Source organism: Xenia sp. Carnegie-2017, unplaced genomic scaffold (assembly GCF_021976095.1).
Source record: "Xenia sp. Carnegie-2017 unplaced genomic scaffold, XeniaSp_v1 HiC_scaffold_13, whole genome shotgun sequence".
In the NCBI taxonomy this organism is placed as follows: Eukaryota; Metazoa; Cnidaria; class Anthozoa; order Malacalcyonacea; family Xeniidae; genus Xenia; species Xenia sp. Carnegie-2017.
Window position 1 is genome coordinate 1,069,511 of NW_025813436.1, and position 21,693 is coordinate 1,091,203.

Here is a 21,693-nt window from a genome sequence, read left to right on the forward strand (position 1 = left end):
GTTAGTAGGAATATATCATTCAAGTAGTAGAGTCCTGAGAAGATTGTTGGTGTTGATGTTGACTAACGTTTCGACAATCTTAGCAGTGGTTATATTCTGATTTAAGCAAGGAGGAAACATTTGCTTGCTCCATCACAACCAATGCGGATCATTTAAAGATGTCATTAATGTTTTGAAGGCTTGCTGCACTGTTTTATAATTTTAACTTATCTCTTCCTTTCCCGTTCACGACGAGTAAATCCCAATTTTAATTATCATTATCATTCATATACGGCAGTTACAAAAAAACACCGGCACCGTATTACCTAAACGCTCGATCGGCTTGTGCATAATTAGATAACTTCCTGTGAAGTAATACCTAATAACTAACAAATACTATAATTAAACTAATGCTAACGTTAGTTGAACATGTATATAACTGGTTTATACTAGAAAAATTAGCGTTGGCGAATGGTAAGAAATAATGCAATTATATAAGTATTCATAAAAAATTATGTCGTATTAGTATTTTAAAAGCATTATTTACCATGTTTATACTTACAAGTACGTCTGCCCGATCTTCCACATTTAAAATCAGCATACAGGCTACTTATATACCGGAAAAAAACAGAAGCAATATGTTGTATTGTCGTCGTATTTGAAGTTAATTTTTGCTGTCCGGAAACAGTAATAAGATCAATTAATGTTGTTTTCTTTACAAGCTCAATCTGATAAGGAAGTGCTCGAAAATATCCAACCATGTCGATATCAGAAAATTCTCCATTATTCGTTAAAATAACCGAAAGATTCGAGGAATATAGTTCCGATAAGTTTTGAAACACAACTCCAATTGCTCTTAAGTAGTACATGGTTAGATTAATGTTCTGACCTACAAAAGAAATTCTTGCTAATTATATTACCTCATTTATTGAATTTACATTACAAATTAATTACTACTTGAATAATTAACATTGTAAATTTCTTTCTCTTTACAAAAACAATTCAAATATTCTTGTGTTAAATAACTTAAAAAAAACAAAATCAAAAGTGAAAAAATTTTTTGGTGAGAAATTCAACAGCTTGTATAAAAGCTCTGTCTATCTTTCCTCAAAGTTAGAAACATTAGGAAAATGTAATCAATCTTTGACACTAAAGCAATTTGTAGAATACTTTTCTGTATATCAGTGATATCACTTGAAGTTTTGCTGATAATTATGCGATAATCTACTCTGTGCATGTATCTTTTTACTGAAATTTGCACTACATTAATAAAGAATTTGGAGCTGTAAAAATTTTTCCATCGTATAAGCGATATGTTCATTTGTTGTCTACATTAAAATCCATCATATTTCGTTACTGCAGATTGTAGAAAAAAAATTTTTGAATAGAAATAATGAATAAAAGAAAGTTTGTTTTTACCTCTTTGAATTGTTTCAATAAATGGCTCCAAGAATTTTCTGACATCCATAAACACGCTGTAATGTCTAGCTTGCTCACACAATCCTGCCCCCCAAGAGACTATCCCTAATTGTATCCAAGTATTGTTGCGTTTACATTGATAGGGACCACCACTATCACCATTACATGCACTGACTCCACCTGATCTACGACCACCACAGACTGACCTTGGTGAGACTCTCCCGTTAAAAGAGCTAAAACTATTGCATTCTTGAAGACTAATAATATCAAGTTTTACCTGTTGTAAGTATGGAGAAGTGGAGCCAGATGCAGTACGTCCCCAGCCAATCACAAAACATGTATCGTTTTCGTTAAAAATATCATCTCGACTAGGAAGACAAACAGGCAGCACACGCTCGGTAAAGTTCAAAGGAGTCGGGAGTTTCATCAAAGCAACGTCATAGTCCAAAAAATATACAGGTCCGTTTAAGTAATATTTAGGATGAATATACATGGCAACTGACGTCAAAGAGTATTCATAAACACTAGTTGTGTCTGTTCTATGATCTGCAACATTTATTGTAATTCCGGTGAAAAAATTTGCAGGTATTGTTGATTGTACAAGACAATGAGCTGCTGTCAAAATCCAATATTTGTCAATAATTGATCCTGCACAATGAATAGAGCCTCCTCGAGTCAAACTAACTATCCATGGCCAAGAGTTTGGTCTAGCCTCTGTTCCTCCTACAATGAGAGACTGTGGAGACTGAGATCCAGCGAGAATCTTGCGCTTGCCACAGGAGCTCATTTGAGAAGAAGTACCTGTCAAATTTTATCAGATTTCTATTAAAGTTAGTTAACAAACATTTTACTCTGTCAATAAATTTGTAATAAAACTTAGTCAGTAATTGAAAAACTAGGATGCTCAGTCATTTTATTAATTTGGTATACTTATCTTGAAATATAATATTAAATATCATGTGAGTTGGAGAAAAATGGGTCAGTGCAATTTTAAGTACGTAATGCCGTAAATTGTTTTACATCCAAGTAAATATTTTATACTTTACCAAAAAAATCATGAATAGTATTTTTCAAAATAGGTATCTGTTTATCTTCAGAGAAACTAACTCATTGTTGCTCATGGGCCAATGTCTAATAGGATCCTGTAGAAAGTATTAATAGGAATTCCTATTGATATTTTTCGTAAGGGTAACTCATTGTTGTGCACGTGGTTGTATATTAATATTAACTGCACTGTGCACCTAATGATAATAATATTATATTGTACAAGAAAAAGCATCAATTACTCGACCAATTAATGTAAATCTTCTTCTATTTAAAGCCAAAAATTGCATAAGAGTATTTAAAACAGGTGTTTGAAAAACGTTTGTGCGGTACAACAAATTGAAAGGCATCAAAAGTCAATAATCAACATTTTAAGGTCAAAATTCAGTAGTTCATCTGGTTTGAAGGTAAAAAATTTTGTTTTTACGTTACATTTCTGTTAGCAGCAACATGACGTTTATTTAAAAAATCACCCTTGTCTTCAAAATGAAATTAATTACGTCACTAATTTTGTCAAAAAGAGTGGTTGATTACAGAAAAAATTAGTCATAAATAAAGTTGTATTTGGAAAAGATTTTTGTCAGAAGTATTTAAGCCTTGAAATCGAATTACTTGAGAGATAAAATGTCATTAATGTAAACTTTCTTCAAGCTTGCATTATTGCCTACTTTTATAATAGTGTCGGTATCAAAAGTGCATTTGCAAATTGACTAAGAAGTTGAAAAAGGAAAAAATAGGATTGTGAATGATTTATGTTATAATCTTCTTTAAACGCAGTCATACTGATAAGAGTATACTGCAGTAAGTGCTAATAAGTCTGGCAATTACGCAACACTTTTTGTCCCTTAAATCTTATGTAACGCATAAACATCTGTTCAAAGTAAATTGGCACTGCTCATAAGTCACTCATCCAGGAAAGTTTAAATCTAGAATAAATAATAAGGAAACTGATATCATAAGGATAGAGATATTAAGGTATAGACACTAAGGGCAATTTATTAATAGGAAAAATATTCACATTTATAGGAGGTAACAAAAAAGAACAATGAATAATATTTTTGCAATGCTTATCAAAAATGGCTTTGCGACATTAATGGAGATGTATTAGAGTTAGGGACAATCTAAAGGTTTATTGCTAGAGGTAAGTTATCTATAGAACAAAGAAAGCCCGTTTTTTACTCTTAAAACAAGAATCTTTTTTTGCTCAATCTCTGTAAGGAAAAACAGTTAAAGAGCAATATACTGTGCAAGTAGAGGACTGCAAAGTTCGTTCTCATTAAGACCAAGTCACTCACAGACAAACATCACAAGAAAATGAACTCATTGACCAAACGATTGTTACCAACAACCTGATATTTATCAGAGAGTAATGGTGCTGAAAAAGCTGAATCCACAACAAAATATCTAATTAGAGTTAAGGTACGTTTACACACAACAATTTGTCAGACGGACACTAACATCATATGAGTCGTTATTGCTATATTTGGAAAGTTGCATGCAATGGCTTCAGAATTCGCGACTCGAAAAATCGTATGAAAATCTGTTTCAAGTTATAAATTTTTCCCTATGTCAAATAAGGTGCTATAGTTAACGAAACCATCATATTATGATTCTTTAAAGATAATTTTAATAACGTTTTCAGTCAGTTAGGAAAACGAAATGATCAAAATACGAGAACTTTGTTCAATCTCATGTGTACACGCATTTTTAGACATGCACTAAACATTTATTCATAAAGCTTTTCAGACTAGAGAACGAACTGCTACTTAATTTTTAAGTTAGATAATTGACATTCGTTTACCTTTGAAACGTTGTGTTGATCCCAAAAAAAATTTTATATCTGGTAGGTTTACTTCCAGAAACAAAAAAAACACATGTATGTATATATATGGAGATCTGTTCCAGCGAAAATTATATTAGGCGTATAATTTATAGCTCTATGCAACGTCGAAAACAACTTGACCCGTTACATTCCATCTTGGTAAGCTAATTGCGTTACTCAAAAATATATTCATTTCTCAATTTCAAATGGCCAATATGAGGAGTGTAAATAAAATTGAATATAATTAAATTTAAAGAAGCAACGAGAGTCGCTTGCAAACTAATTTCTAAAAAAGGCTCTGCGCATTTTTACCCTACTAAAAAAACAGACTGGACAACTTTTTCAGTTTCAGATTCAATTCCTTAGGTCAATTTTGGAGATTCACTTGCAATTAATTCACTACTGATATCAAAATTGAAAATATGTAGCACATGGATAAACAGTACAAAGATGCACTACAAACATTTAATTTTATAGCATTGCATCATTTTTTATAAAGAAATAATTGTTTCAGATGTTGATTATAGTTATTATAGATGCAAACTTATTTTATTTTTGCAATGCAATGATGACATCAATACATAAATTGTTCCTGATTCAATTCGTTTTCATAGTTGGCACAAAAAATGAAATGTCTGTTTATGTCATGTCTCACGAAGACAATTCTTTGCATTACCAGAAAATTTTACTTGATTGAACAAGGAAATTATCTCTAGAGAAATAGTCATTAAAAAAAACTTTTGTTTATGATTTGAATTTACTAAAGTGAAGAAAAAATATCAAAGTTTGTGACATAAATTTTTCTTCTGCTTAGATTCGCTGAATTTCCTTGTCTATGAAAAACTCGCTATCTGGACACATAAAATTTATTACAATTTCTTGAAAATGAAATATAAAACAACCACTTACCACATAAGATAAAGAAAATAACAAAAAAAATCCATTTTGTGAATGGTTCCAGCCGCATTCTACAAACCATAAAAAATTTCGAGTACGATCAATAATAGACGTGATGTTCCGCGTTCAAGAATTAACAATGTTTCAATTCATAAATCTTTTAATGATGAGTTAAAATAGAAGTAGTTTCAAGTATAGTTGTAAACTTTACCTGAAAAATAGTGTCTGATCCTCTTGTGTTGTTATAACTAAAAAAAAAGAAGCAAATTTTTGTTAGAATTGAATAAAATCATCAGAGCATAATGCTATTGAGTGAAAATCTACACACAGTCAAGCATTTCGTGACGAAGATTACGAGTTGCTATACATCATTAAGATCTTTGTAACAGCTAAAATATGGTACCTTAACATAGCATTGAAATAAATATCTAAAGCGGCTTCACAAGAAAAGACAAAAAAATAATGCAATATGAGTGTATTTTCGCTCTGTCGTACAAATGATCGTAATAAAGTAAATGGTTTGAACTCGGAAGTATCGTTACATGTTTGTAAATGTAGATCGTCCAGGTTGGTATAGTCCTGAGAAGGACTGTCAAAATGACTCTGAAGATGACTTTCGCTAAGGTTGTCAAAACGTCAGTCAACAACAACAAAAACAATCCTTCTCAGGACTATACCAACTTAGGCGATCTACATTTACAAACATGTAACGATACTCCCGGGTCCAAACCATTTACTTTAAAAACAAAACTGCCCATATAACGGAAACTGCCTACAATCATCCGTCGTCTACCAAGCTATTGTTAAACGCAAGGACAATAACACAACTGAGACGTACCTTGGACTTACTAACATGAATTTAAAACTAGACATTGAAATCACACTGCCTCTTTCCGCCACAAAACAAACCACAAAACTCGACCGAACTCAGTAAGCACATTTGGACCCTTAAAGACGGCAACATTGACCACGACATCTCATGGAACATCATCATACACAGAAACCATAAAACAGCACTAGTGTCCCCTGAAGAGTAAGAAATCACGAAACAGGTTGTCGGGATAAATCTGTAGTTTTCGCGATTTTTTTCAACATCGCTACATATGTTTACGCTCTGCTCTCGGGCATCGAGCACTGTTTTAAACCGAGAGTCATCACTTATAAACTTCCTATATATATATATGACATATATATGACTCATTTCCGCATGCCGCCATCGTAATAAACACTTACTACGTCATTAATGTAATACTATATCACCTAAACACTTAATTAATCATCTTTGTGTATAAGTTCCGTTGTGCTATAGTGCTATATTTATTCTCCTGACGAGTGTGGCAAGTTAAATTTCGATGAAGTAATAGACCATATGCCTTATTCATATTTAATGAAAATGCGCGCTGTGCATTCTGGTCTTAGTAGTCACGCTACTACGGTAAACATCAACATGGCCACTGCGGATAGTGAGTGTGTAGCTGTTCTTTGTCGTCTTTCAGAGGTAACTCAAACAAATGAAAACCCTAGTTCTTTTCAGAACTCTTGCACAGGTATTCAGGAGTTTGTTACATCTGAAGCTTATGGCAAGGAAATCCCAGAAACGTCGACGAAGGCAAAGATAGTTGGTGTAAATTCTAATACCGTTGCAAGTCCAGATGAAGAACTCGCGACATTTGGTCGCTTAGATTGGACAAAGTCTTTGGCTAATCTTCCATCTTTTACGCACGAGAAGCTTGAGCATAAGCTAGTTGAAAGTAGAAGAGGAAAATCCGATAATTATGCGCCTAACGCTTTTACCTAATCGAATGATAAAGAGGAGAAAGCTGGTGGAGTCTTTGCCTGAAGATCCATCTTCGTGTATTATAAACAAGGTTGTTAAGAATGTGGCTACAGATTATAGTCCTCCTTTGGGCTATTCTAAACAACAATTGGATGTAATGTTGGGTGTATAGTTTTTCTTTGATTTATAACTTTTCCTTTATCATTCGATTGCAAGAAGTCTCAAAAGTATTACAGGGCTGATATTCATTTGATTTAAATAATTCGCATAACAATGATGCCCTATTAACTTTTTGAAGGCATCTGCCATTATTTTGATGTCTTCTTTGGTAAGTTCGTGTGCATATGGTGGGGTCAAGCAGTAGTTCTCTCTAACACCTCTTACAGAATGTTGTTCATTGGTTTTATTTACATCAGCCTTTTCAAAAAGCAAGTGTTCAAATTTTACAGCTTTCTCAAGAGTTTTAGAATTGCCAGATGGTACATTCCATTTTTGAGGTAGCTGAGTACACTTAAGTTCGGCAGGAACAGCAGAAAGCTTAAGGTTCACAAAGTCTAACACTGTAAAGTAACTCTGCGACATGTTTGCAGCATCCACCTTGTCCTGCTTACAATTACAAATACTATACTCCACTTCAGCAGTTCTCTGATTTAAATGAACAAATACAGAGTAGCTCACACTTTTCATAGATGCACCAACACGCGCCTTTACAACAAATACAACCTCCCCATTTGAAGTAGGAACATTTGCTTTTACCATTGTATTCTTTACATATCCTTCTCGCCAGAGACCGTAACCTTTCTTCATATTTCTAAAAGCGTTAGGCGCATAATTATCGGATTTTCCTCTTCTATTTTCAACTAGCTTATGCTCAAGCTTCTCGTGCGTAAAAGATGGAAGATTAGCCAAAGACTTTGTCCAATCTAAGCGACCAAATGTCGCGAGTTCTTCATCTGGACTTGCAACGGTATTAGAATTTACACCAACTATCTTTGCCTTCGTCGACGTTTCTGGGATTTCCTTGCCATAAGCTTCAGATGTAACAAACTCCTGAATACCTGTGCAAGAGTTCTGAAAAGAACTAGGGTTTTCATTTGTTTGAGTTACCTCTGAAAGACGACAAAGAACAGCTACACACTCACTATCCGCAGTGGCCATGTTGATGTTTACCGTAGAAGCGTGACTACTAAGACCAGAATGCACAGCGCGCATTTTCATTAAATATGAATAAGGCATATGGTCTATTCGTGGTTTATTTTATTTTCAATTATACCGCTCTGCCGTGGCATTGAGCACTCTATCCGTGCGATTTTGTTTGCGATAGTTTCTATCACAAAATCCCATTATATATGACACATATATATATATATGTATATATATTTGAAAATTGGTAACCCAGGCATATTATGATAATGATAAGGATTCAGAGAATCCTTATCATTATCCTATGTATACATATATATACATACGGCTTTGTGAGAAAAATGTGAACAAAAACTAAAAAGGTCGTATGATTGTGAAAGAAATGTAGCAACAGTAAAATAAAGCATTAATATCAGTAAAATTTTTCGATAACTGACATTATTTTTAATCCGCAACAACTATAGAACAGCGAAAATTCTTCAAGAATTTTAACACAAATTGTAAATTGATACCGAAGCACTTTTTTAAAATGCTTTTATTTGAAAGCTATATTTAGGTTTTGTATGTTCAAATTCATACCTTTAAGTAAGCACCATGAAAGTGACCATCAACGACATGTTTTCCTAAAGGCAGTTAGACTAAAAATGAAAATTTAGTTTAGGGTGCAAGATATACATAACTCCTTCACAAATTCACAATAGTGAGTGAGACAATGAAAATAATAGCTACATGAAAAATTTATGCAAATTCCAACATATTCATTTTTTAGATTGATTATAAAAATTAATAAAATTGTTTGCAATTATTATCACCACAGGCTTTTCAATTATTCTTTCGTTTAAAGGGTTTGTCATCTTTCGAAATCTTCAGTACAAAAAAAAACTTATTCAACTGACCAAACAGGAAACACAAAAAATTATAATCTACATTGCCTTTATTTTTTTACAAGAGTAGAGAAGTATATTTATTGCGTGCGAGAAATATAAGAGAAATTGTTTTGAGTCATACGCCCCCGTAGCAAATACAGCCAGACATAATTTTCAAGCTATGTGATAGATAGTTTCCTTGGTAATATGTGCAAATCAGTTGCAGAAAAAAAGACTTCTGACAACTCGACTTCGTGTGTAGAGTCGCTTTTAACGCAATTCATTTGCGTGAGCAAAAGTGAATGGCCACAAATCAAACATCTTGATCATGTGGTAAATAGTTTAACACTACCAAAATAAAGAAAACATGTCTATTATATAAGATTATTATATGCATGCTGCACATTAGGAATTAACTCTTTATTATAAGTAAACCTTCAAAAAATTTATGAAGATTTCGATGTATTTGTTTATAGTTACTATTATATAGCAATAAGCAACATCAAACTGCCTCTAGAATTTAATAGTAAATTTAGGAATGGTCAATATGCGATTAGCTTTCCACCTGATTGTCTATTTGTAGCTAATGCCATTTTCTTGATATATAAGTTCATATATTTTATGTGAAATTCTCGTGCACGGAAGCATGCAAAACACAATAAAGTTTGCATCTTAAAATGCATCTTAACAATATTCTTTTCATCAATTCAGAAATATTATGTTAGGGATGGACATTTTTTAAATTGTTCATACCAATCGTGCAGAAAATGCATGTTAAATTTTCTGAACGCCTTGCATGTCTCATTCATATACCTATAATATAGATGTCGTGGCAATGTAGCTAACATTGAATAGAAACAGATAATTATAATCTACATTGAAGCTCAACTGAAATTCACTTACATTTTGCTCCAGATTACTTAACTTCCAATTAAATTATGTGCAATGGTCTTGTTTACGTTATAAAAAAATTGTGTGTATAATCTCAAACAAAACTCAATATCGTGATAAATTAGTGGGAGATGATCGTGACTAAAACAACACACGAGTACTTACGAGTACATACAATACACAACCCAGTCTCTTCCTTAAATTAACTCTATACGCTAATTGTAAAAATACCCTCAAATTGACTCTATAAGTCAATTTGAAACGTCCATTCAAACAACAGGCCTGGTGACATGAGTGGCTCCTTTGCCAGTTGCCGAAATTAAAAACCAAAAACTTAGCACGCGCCATTTTGTTTTGTTATGGAGCGAAGATATTCTACATTACCCTGTATGGCTGTATCAGTATTTTGTATGAAATATTAAACACATCGGAGTTTTACCTCTTATTTATGCAAACACATGTCTCATAAACGCAGTAGGCCGAGTAAACCAACGATTGATGAGCAGCTGCTGTCTGCAATAAGCAATGTTAATGCTATTACAAATCAAGGTGTTCGTGGTAGAAATAAAATTATTAAGAAGAAAAATGCCAGAAGAGATATAGTTCTTCAAAGAAGCGAAGGTGGCGAACGGATTATTCATAAGCCAAGCAAAGCACTTCGAGAAGTAGAAATACACAAAGAGGTGTGTGCTGTAGAAATAATACTTTTATCAAAGAAATAGCAGCATTTTAGATTTTTGTTTAACTTGTATGCTACGTTTTTATGTTACTTGTTGTTATTATTATCATAGATGAGGAAATGCCTACAACATCGTCAGATTTACATGATGTTCCACAGGAATGATATGTGATGACAGTGTTGCTGAAAGAGGTTGTTGATAATACTTCTTACATCTCAACTTTACATAAAAGAAGCAAAACGTTTGTGCTGTCCAGACCACTGCATCTATACATAGTTTTTTATATTTTATACACATGTGACTGTGCTTTTAACACTTCAATGTACTCTTGTATCGTATTTAAAAAAAAAATAGAAAAGGAAACAGCTTTATGTCATAAAATCATTTCATTTTCATTTTAGATCTTGAAGCTATTCTTGAAAGCTCTCAGTTGGTTATTGGAGAAGTGGATACTGGGCCATCTGCCTGGCAAAAAAAATGGAAAATCGAGAAGAAAAATGGGAAAGTATGAGGGAAAAATTGTTTAATGTCACTGTGTCATCATTTGCTCCTCCTTTATCTGCTATGAATTGTTGTAGATGCAATGAAAATGAAGCTGTACTGAGATGTAGACAATGTGGTGTGTTGAGATATATTTGTAGAGAATGCGATAATGATGTCCATGAGAACAATCCTCTCCATGATCGAGAAGTGTGGTTGGATGGTTATTTTTAATATATCAAGCCAACACAATCCATTTCATCTGATGGAAAGATTTGCAGCATTGGTAAGTATAATGTACATACTATTGAATTTTATACAAATATTTGTTGTTGTTTTTTTGTGCCCTATGTGAGAGAAATATTTTTCTGTGATGATGCTGTTATCTTTGTAGATCGATCATGTCCCATCCTTTACCCATCATCATGTCAGTTGTGTAATGAATCCATTATGAAAATTACCAACAGTTCTCTTATCATTATGATCACTTGTGAAGGTGAAAATGTCCATATGCAATTTATTTACTGAGTCCAAATAACATTTTTTGTTATATGGATGTACATATGATGCATCTTATTAAAATCTGATTTGTTAGGGGCTGATTATTGAGAAAAATACATAGGCAGCAGGTTGGATTGTACACTAATTCATAAACTTTAAATTGAAACTGAAAACTTCAAATCATCAATGAAGTTGCTGGCTTCTTATGAAACCCCAGGATTTGATTTCTTCGAAGCGCATATTTTCAGCTGTACTGGTTATCTTTGATTATATTTTTTTAACAGGACGATTTGGTCTTAATTGGTTCACTGTACATTGCTCATCTTTTCAATGGAAGTGGTCACCAATTTCTGTTGACAGTATAATTGAGAGTGGCTGGTGGCCTGGTAGCCCTGAAAATGTTCATTACATATTAAGTCAAGATGTCTTTAATTTGTGGGATGCATTTAGAAAGAGGATGCCTAGGTCATCACAATCTGCTTTTGTAAGAAGTTTGGAAGATATTTCCAGCTCTAGAGGAAGGGTGATTATTTTTTATGCTATCTACATGTCTTTGTTAGTGTGCTTTTTATTTTGTATATATTTTTTCCCTCACAAACCAAAAACTACAAGACGTAAATCTTGGTTTCAAAATAATCCTTTATGATCATTTCTTTCTGTGAATTTTAGTAAATTCTGGAAATTCAAGGAAAATTTGTTTAAAATTTGTAACAAGCACATGTCAATTTTTGTATGCTTCGTCTAATGTGTATGTTTGAAGTATGAAAACTATATTATAGTACAGTTGGGTTTTGCATAATCAACAAATAGTATATAATTGTGCTATGTTTTGATGTGGAACTGGTCTCACTAGGAAAATGTTATCAATCCAGTCACATTCAGAAAATTGTTTGCTGAATGGAGCTATTGCTAACATGAAATTGACCTTCTTCATGAGCAGACATGGAAAAATTGCCCTCCTTGTAGCATTGATCAACATTCATGTCATGTTGATGGAAATCAAAAAGTGTACAGATTCAGCAAAGTACCAAGGTTTGTGATATTGCACGGCGAATTCTCAAACTTACAAAAATGGAATTACCCTTTCTAAACGATTCAGATATTTTTATGTTTTAATAATTTGAACCAATTTCAACAAATCCAAGAAAAAGACCTACTGCTCATGTTTGATTCTTTACCTGCATTGTTGAGTTTATGAGGGCTTGTGTTCTAAATTGATAACTTACTTTTACCACAGGGGAACAGTGTTATTATCGTGATGTATTGATTGCAAACAACAGTTTTGTGGACTCTCATTTAAAAGTCTTGGTTCAAAGTCAATTCAGGTAATGTGTTATGAAGTAGGATTGAAAGGTAGTAATCTATTATTAGGTTAAAGCATTTTTATAGAATGAAGATAATTCTTGTGGTGACACCCATTTGGAGGCTGCAAAATGGTCTCCAAATCAAAGAAAAACAAGACGAGACTGGACTTGAAGTTGCTGGATGCAGGCACTCGATTGCTCAAGCTACTTTGAACATGTTCAGAGGAGAAATTTATGGCTATGCTCACTACTTGCATATGAATTTTTTACAACCACATAAAGTTAAATATATGTGGGAAGATATTATATGCAAATATTGGCCTTGGGCTCTACGTGTTACATCGGAAGAAAATCAAAATGCTTTGAGAAATATTGCACCAGCACTGTCTATAATGCATGGGAAATCACACAGTTGGACATATCAGGTACGTTACATACGTAGGTTATGATTGTTTACCCAATAACTCGTAAGCTAAATACCACATACGCCGACGATAATGCTCTATTAAAGATGTTATGAGACAAAGTAATAATACTGTATTTCACGTAACTAAACCGTGGTTACGTAAATCTGAAATGGTTTGTCTTGAATGGATGATTCTTTCACACTTTTAGGTTATTTGGAGCGGAAGATGGCAAAGTGGTGCGGCAGCAACTGTTGGCGAAGAAGTTGAGCAAATAAATTCGTATTTGTCAAGACTTGGCTCGTCTACTAAAAATATGACGACCTCCGGTGAGTATTATTTTCTGATCTGCATATACGCTTAGATTTTTTGGTCGATTAAGTCCACGAACTAATGTGCACAATGGTTGTACGTATTAAGGACAAGAAGAATGCATTATTGGACATTTTCTGAGTTGGAACAAGCGAAAAATTTTAAACTTGGCAATATCACTTGTCATTCGAATGAAAAAGGTTACACGTTGTATATGTCTTCAGTTAATTGTCAAAATTATACTAGTGTGAGTCCATGATTCTAATGTGTGCTACGTACGTGTATAATATGAAATGAATTTACAGTTCATAGTTGTGTATAGGTCTTGTTTCAACCCAATATGTTTATTGCGCTAACACAATTCTTTTCCACTGTTTTTCATAATGTGTACTTCCATTTTGAAGACCGAAAGGCAACTTTTATCTGCCAGGGACGATTTCGTGAAGTTAAGAAGCCAACTTAATGTCCAGGATTCAGACTTGGACGACTCGATAATGCAGTGGAAAAAAGAAGTTCAACAATTTGCGTGAGGTAACATTGTTTACTTTCAAATATTTTTGAGAAACATGGTTTAGTATTGTACAGTTCTGTACTAATGGTTGATTTTTGTTCAAACATCATTTAAAACGAAACTATATTAAATAATTCGTGGCCTGGCTCAAATTTTTATGTTTGGCAATTGTTATTTTTAACAATTCATTTTACCCCCGGAAAATATATAGCTATACAGTATTGTATGGAATGCTTAGTAATTACGTAGATAAATTAATATTTTTTATTGTTTGTCTAGAACAACAAATTGGAGTTTCTTCGTTGAAAGGTGCCGCCGAAGAGTTCTTCCTTTTGCATCAAACTGTTGAAAATGCTCAACATTTGGAGAATTTTGTAAAAGCCAACGATGATCAAACGCCGACATTATTGGGTGATAGGCGTTCGTTCATGACGCTCAAAACAAAGTGAAACAACTTGAACAAAATGCAACAAGATTGCTGGAATTGAAAAGACAGCTTTTAGATGGACATGTGAGAGGGGAGCAGCTTCTTGAGCAAGGAAAGTCGTATTAAAAATGTTGTATTTTTCAGTCACTAGACACATAAAAGAAGTAATTTCTCTTGCTGGTCAGTTTTGTTGAGGGTTTTTTTATGAGTAACTGTAAACATTATTTTAAAGTTCGTAGTAAAATCAAAGTGAGTTAGATATTAGATGTAGGCGACACAAAATGCAAAATATGGAACAGTTTTATTCGAGATAAATTGTGCTTTATCTAAAAGTAAACGAGTAAATACTATCTACGCCATCCTGGTAGAAGTATGTAGACTTATATGTCAAAGGATTTTATAATGTAAAATTGCGATTTGTCGTTGTTACGTATATTATACATGCACGTACTGTAGATTCTAGCAAACGAAGATCTTCCATGAGAAGGAAATGCGCTGAAGAGAAGTCCAAAATAGCATCCACCGTAGAAGAGTTAAATTGCCTCTCAAATCTGTGTGGTCTTCCTACGACAAGTGCGGAAGAAGTCATGTGTAGAGATTTTGTTTGGTCGTTTAACCAGTGTGACATAGATAGTACGACTTCACATGGTGTGGTAAAGAAAAGCAATTACAGTGCTATGTATATTGTGACGTCCATGCTCGCTTTTAGTTTCAACGATTTTACTTTACAAGATTTAGATATACCTGTGCGTTTCAAGGCACAAATTGTCGATACGTACATGGTAGTTAAAAGATTGGAAGAGGAAAAAGCACTTCTGAACATGGAGATGAAAAATTATATGATTTATTATTTGGAAAACGTTTTGCCTCTCCTTTGTGAAAGAAAAGAAAAGATTAAAGATAGGATAAGTTAAAACAAGCTTAAAGATTACGTATTTATATATTTTTTTAGTATTTACAATTAATGTTGATGAATCTAATGACTATTCTTTCTTGAAACAGAGGCCAGATAAGTGGAGAAAATGACACCAATCTTTTAAAATACGAACATACTTATTGACATGATTATGTTTGTTTTATACAGCTTTCTTCTAGATGAATATATACATTGCTATTGTGTGCGAAAAGACACAATGAAGACTCTGCATGGTCGTCTCGCCATCACAAACAGCGGAATTGCATTTGCTAGAGTGCAGTTGAAAAAAGATTCTCAATACTTTCACGACTTAGAACAGTCCATAGTCAACGTATATGGTAGTGAAAGTGAATCAGACTGTATCGATGAACATGATGTTCATGAAGATGTTGAAGAAGAAGATGCATATAATTCGTAGTATTTTGTTGCTGAAAGCGGCGCTATCATTATTTTGTGTGCACTTTTATAAATAGAAAATTATTTGCATGTTCCTCTTTTTGTAAATAAAATGTATGCACGTACACTTGCAAGTATATACATCTAGGAAGATACACGCATTTGTAGTTGTTCAGTGCAAACGGCCTATTTTGCAACAATCTATGATCTTCTACAAATTGTCCTTTTTCGCAACACAAATTGTCTTTTTCCTGGATATTTAGATTTCTGATTCCTCAGAGATAGATTTATTGATTTAACAGTCGCTCATTCTCACTCATGTAACCAAAAAAGCTATGAATGGCTACCAGCCACTAGCTGGTATACTGGTTCAATTCCAGTACATAGCTCTCAAGAAAGTGGTTAGTACGTACATATCTATATCTCAGACACCGTGGATGTAATGAAGCCATTCACCTTTTGCATCTGTAATAAGTTGTTTGTTAGCAAAAGTGATTGAAAACTGTTTCATCAAGATTTTAGACATTTCTGTTTTTAATTTGGTTAATAAATTTGGCAATTGGTACTTAACTTTATGAAAGCAGCCTTTACCGATTTTTCTAAGATGAATGGCAAGCAATACGTCACAAATTGCTTTATAGAACGTCAAGGTATGATGCGGGAATGCCGTATGCAAAAAAAGTCGTTTGATGTAAGTTATAAACTGTATATTAAACACAATATTTTTACTATACATTATAATATAACTTTTATGTTACCATTATTTCTTCTTTTGTGTTACACTCCGTCTATATAATAGCGGACAGTAAAAAATTGTGACGTCATTGTGACGTTGGTGAAAACACTCACTGTTTACAGCCTGTGCATTGTATATAGTGTACATAGTGTATGCAGGGTATTTAGTGGGTTTTTTTTAATATAGTGTGTATGTGCCTAGCCTACATAGTGTAAATAGTTTAAAACTTCATAAACAAAACTATATACAAAATACGAAACAAAACACAAACCGACAAAAGCAACAAAAAACCGGACGAAACAGTAAAAATCGTCACATTACCATACATAAACGGAACATCAGAAATGACTGCCAGACTTCTTCGACCATTTAATATTAACGTCGCCCACAAACCTACACAAAAACTCAAATCATACTTCACTAAACATAAAGACAAATCAACAATTCATGATACAACTGACGTGATCTACATGATACAATGTAAAGACTGTTCAAAGCAATACATAGGACAAACATCTAAGAAAATTGAAACAAGACTCACAGAACACAAAAATGCCATAAAACGACGAGATCCGAACTCACTACAGGCAGAACATACCCACGGAAACAACCACACATTCGACTGGACAGAAACTAAAGTACTAGGACGCGCACAGACTAAACACGCAAGCGAATTTAAAGAAGCTTGGTCTAGTAAAGACGACGACACAATAAACAGACATATCGACATACCCATCATATACTCACAACTAAAGAAAAAGGACAATAAAACTACTAAACAACACCAAAACTAAAACACTACACTCTAATATTATTAACACCAATCATATTCACAATACACCAAAACCCATGGCAACGCATTTCACCCCATCCAGTCACATTAATCCACCCACTAATCCAATTAGACGCTCTAAACGTCTCCAAGCTAAAAGCACGTGTAAATAAATATCCCCATCCTGATGAAGGCTCGAAGCAACGAGTCAAAAGCTCAATAAAAATCACTTAAAATCCGGAGAAACTTTTATCTTTTATGTATATAGTTTGTATATAGTGTATATAGTGTATATGGCGTGTATAGCCTATATAACGTAAATAGTTCATATAGCCTATATATAGTAAATAGTGTATATAGCATATATAGTGTACATAGCGTATATAGCCTATATAGATTAAATAGTGTGTATAGCCTATATAGTGTATATAGTGTATACAGCCTATATAGTGTATATAGAGTGTATAGCCTATATAGTGTATATTTTGTGTATAGTGTGCATAGCCTATATAACCTGTATGTCCTACACAGTGTATGTAGTGTGTATAGTGTGCATAGCCTATATAATGTGTATGTCCTACACAGTGTATATAGTGTGTATAGTGTGCATAGCCTATATAACGTGTATTGCTTATGTCGTGTGTATAGTAAGAGTGTATCAAAAAAGTATCATCATCATCATCATCAGCCTGTCACGCCACTGCTGGCGGATGGCCTCCACATCTTTCTCCACTCTTCACGGTCTTGGGCTCTCTGGGTCCACATGCTGTCCGCTCTCTGCTCGATGTCATCTCTCCATCTCCTTTTTGGTCTTCCCTTGCCTCTTTTCTTGTCCCACGGGGTCCATTCAGTTTTTTTCTTTGCCCATTCATGATTTTTCATTCGGGCTAGATGTCCTGCCCACTTTCCTTTGGCTTTATTAACTTTCTCGATGACATCCTTCACTTTTGTTCTTGCTCTCAGGTCTTCATTCCGGATCTTATCTCTCCTCGTGACACCGAGCATTGATCTTTCCATGCTCCTTTGGGTGATTGCCAGTTTCTCTCTTTGATGGTTGGTAAGTGCCCACGTCTCTGCTCCATAAGTCATTGCTGGTAGTATGACAGTGTCCATGATCTTCCTTTTGAGACACATGGGCATTCTTTGATCTCTCATAAACATGCTGTACTGTCCAAATCTCTTCCAAGCTGATGTTATTCTCTCATCTATTTCTCTCGCCATCTCATTTCCTGGTGTTAGCAGTTTTCCCAAATACTTGTACTCTTCAACCTCTTCCAGCCGTTCTCCATCAATCGATATTCCTTTTCTTCTCCTTTTCTTTGCTATTTCATTGCACATGATCTTTGTCTTCTTTCTTTATGGTATTTCAAAAAAGTATATTATGGTAAAAAGTTCTTCGTAACAAGACGCGCGCGGTACAGGGGTACAGCTAGAAAGGAAAGTTTCAAAAATGCAAAATGTTATAGCAGTGAAATATCTGCTGGTAAGTCCTTTAAAACAGGCCTTGCGCACGAAAAATTTTCATTGAAAGGAAAATTTAATTATCTTGAGTCAAATTATGAAGGATTTTGTGCAAGCTATCTTAATTGCAAGCAATTTGAGGGCAAGCGCTGGCCAACGCAAGATCTTTAAAACACTTGAATTTAACGTAAATTGTAACAGTGAAATCTGCAAAACAGTATCATTAGGCATTAAATATTTCACTATTGGCTGATTTCTAAAGGACATGAAATAAGCATCTGCATAAACGTAAACTTAAAAAGTATTTAACTCAAAGAACATATGAAGAATTGAATAAAAATTCCACGATGTCTTTGTTTTTGTAAACATCTTAGTAAAAGAAACTAAAGTCTTTCCGCTCATGTTCATTCCACTGTTATAAAACATTCATTGATATACCGTGTGAAAACTTTAAGAAATAACTTACAAGAAAATCCTCTGCAGTACAAAAAGTGTGAAGTTCAAAGTAGTTAAAAATGTCTTATTTCACGACTTTGAAGTTTTTATTTGGACATAATATAAAATCTGTTCTTCTTATAATACAATGATATCAAACAAAAATATTTCCACTCGAAGATCAGGCACAAAAATAGAAAATTTACTATAATATACATATACAAGGAAGTTTCTTTACGAAGATAATAAAATCCATAAAGAAAAAAATGCGGAAGATTTACGTAGTTATATATTGTGAGTAAAATCATTTCGTCCAGCAACAAACATTCCGTCAATTGGCCAAATGTAAACTCGCCAGGTCTAACGACATCTTCGTCGAATGGACCAGACAATGGTGGAGCAACTGTTTTGCCCGGTACCACACTAGTAAAAAAGACAGATAGGTAGCCGGGAGTCACGGGCCGATTATGCACCTTCGACATTCCTGAGACATATCCAAAACCACACACTACACCATTCTCGTTGGTCAATGCTACAACAGTTCCTAAGTATACATGAAACAATTTAAATTCAAGACATTGCCATTTGCTTCGTTAATCACTATTTATGACATAAGAAATATCGCTACGCATCATCGGCATGTACGTAGCTGCCATAGAACCAAATCAAGTTTTAACATTTTAAAGCTGAAAGTAGTCATGTGTGTTTGGTCATGTCTATTGTTGTCAAATGTGTTCAATGTTGATGACAAAATTAATCAACAAAAGATCGAACTTGTTTTGCGACAACCTGATAACTTCTAAGAACCTAAAAAATAAATCATTCTAATGCTAACACCTATGTACACTATTTCTGACCAGTGCTAAAAGTTGCTGTAGGGACAGATGGAGCCATCGTTTTAGATATGGTTGACACAGATGTTGTAGCGACGAAGGAGCTTGAAGAAGAGGAAGAAGAGGTTGAAACAGATGAAGAATTGCCGATGGAGGTACATCCACTGGAAGAGGCCAGAGTGGTGTTAGTGCTAAAAGTATCAGTGAAGGCATTTGTATTGGTATTGGTAGCAGCAGGGAGGAAAGGAGATTCGAAAGTCGCAGAAATCGTATTAAGATGAAGATCTTTGCGTATAGGAATGAATGTCGAAACAGCGCTACTAACTGGAAGAGAGGTTGTAACAGAGCTACAAAAGCAGATGAATATGCTGAAGTAGAAGGGAAACAGAAAACGACACGGAAGGGGAGGTAGAGGCAGGGATAGTATTTGTAGATGAAAGATCTGTAAATTGACTACCTTTATTTTTATCTTGCCATAACTTCTTCATCCCAGTTTGAAACAAGTTTCTGGCTGATTTTCCAATTACACCACTGCTGCTAATATAATCTGTCGCCAAACCACGAGTTGCAGCATAATCCCAGACGGTTGGACTTCTAGTGGTTGATGGGTGATAATACATTACCACCAGATGATAACCGTGGTTCTGATGAAGAGTCTGAGCCTACAAAAAAGTCCAATTCCGAAACCAATGAAATTATACATTGATATTTTAACATCTGCTCCAATACCGTAAGATACATTAAAGAACACATATCTAACCCTTTTTATCAGCAGCATTTTCTGTCTTGTCGTGGTCGAATATTGTGGTATTGAGACGGAAGAGGGCCTCTTTGGAATGAGCTGTCCACAGTTGGAACATCGCTTACATGCGTTGCCCACCGCAGTAGAGCAATTTCCACATATTTTCTTTCGAGAAGTTGTCTAAAAAAATTCTAGTCCTCTATAACATAGAAGTGCACCACCAATTAGGTAAAAAAGTTTTCAGAAAATTACTGTACAAACCTTTCAGGCAATTGGATGTATTTCATAGGAAGCAAAATTGCATTTATACACGAATAATACAAAAGTAATACTACAGACGTGAAGATACAAGACAAGCGGTAACAAGTCGTGTGATTCCTTTACCACGGAAACTAATCATCGTAATAAAGTAAATGGTTTGAACCCGGGAGCATCTTTACATGTTTGCAGATGTAGATCGTCCAGGTCAGTAGAGTCCTGAGGACTGTTTTTGTTGTTGTGACTTACGTTTCGACAACCTTAGCAGTCTTCATCTTGAAAGTCAACCTTAGAAGGACTGAAGATGAACCTCTAAGGTTGTCGAAACGTCAGTCAACAACAACAAAACAGTCCTTCTCATAACTCTACTGACCTGCACGATCTACATCTTCAAACATGAAACTAATCACATTATTTACGTAACCTTTAAGTGCAAGAAAACTGTGTATTTTTAATCCCCAGTTTCAGCAACACGCATACAATTGAAAACACAATTTAAACACAATAAAAGCAACAATTCAAAACACAGTTTTAATACACAGTGTACGCTTCATAGACGTTTGATACATGATAAACTTTTGCTACATGATAATGATGAGGGGGCAGAATAGCACAAGAACATTAATTATACAAAAAGAATGATAGCACAACGCTATAACCAACAACTACAAACATTAACGACCTTAT

At 34.2% G+C, this 21,693-nt stretch overlaps 1 protein-coding gene, 2 long non-coding RNA genes and 1 pseudogene across 14 annotated transcripts in view; 1 reads left to right on the forward strand and 3 right to left on the reverse strand.

Annotated features, from left to right (window-relative positions):
* LOC124453273 overlaps positions 1–8,782 on the reverse strand; it is a 23,908-nt gene extending 15,126 nt beyond the window's left edge. For 11 of the 12 annotated variants that reach the window (XR_006951045.1, XM_047004112.1, XM_047004096.1 and 8 more), the window contains exons 1-5: positions 8,661–8,782; positions 5,373–5,409; positions 5,174–5,232; positions 1,399–2,199; positions 542–868 (exon numbers count right to left, since the gene is read on the reverse strand). Coding sequence is in view for 11 of the 12 variants with exons in the window: in XM_047004112.1 (XP_046860068.1) it covers positions 542–868; positions 1,399–2,199; positions 5,174–5,231 (1,186 nt within the window). In the remaining variant the exon portion in view is untranslated. Of the gene's footprint in view, positions 1–541; positions 869–1,398; positions 2,200–5,173; positions 5,233–5,372; positions 5,410–5,999; positions 6,188–8,660 lie in introns of all 12 variants that reach the window. The other variant, XM_047004063.1, reaches the window with a different exon arrangement.
* LOC124455092 lies at positions 7,123–7,784 on the reverse strand (annotated as a pseudogene).
* Positions 8,783–11,790: 3,008 nt separating the features above from the next.
* LOC124453339 lies at positions 11,791–15,372 on the forward strand. The gene is made up of 4 exons (XR_006951054.1): positions 11,791–12,022; positions 12,353–12,531; positions 12,737–12,824; positions 14,310–15,372. It is a non-coding gene; the product is annotated as an uncharacterized LOC124453339 (long non-coding RNA).
* A 3,889-nt stretch (positions 15,373–19,261) lies between these two features.
* On the reverse strand, positions 19,262–20,987 carry LOC124452771. Its single transcript, XR_006950872.1, has 3 exons — positions 20,767–20,987; positions 20,464–20,668; positions 19,262–19,717 (listed from the first exon to the last, which is right to left on the reverse strand). It is a non-coding gene; the product is annotated as an uncharacterized LOC124452771 (long non-coding RNA).
* Positions 20,988–21,693: the final 706 nt, after the last annotated feature.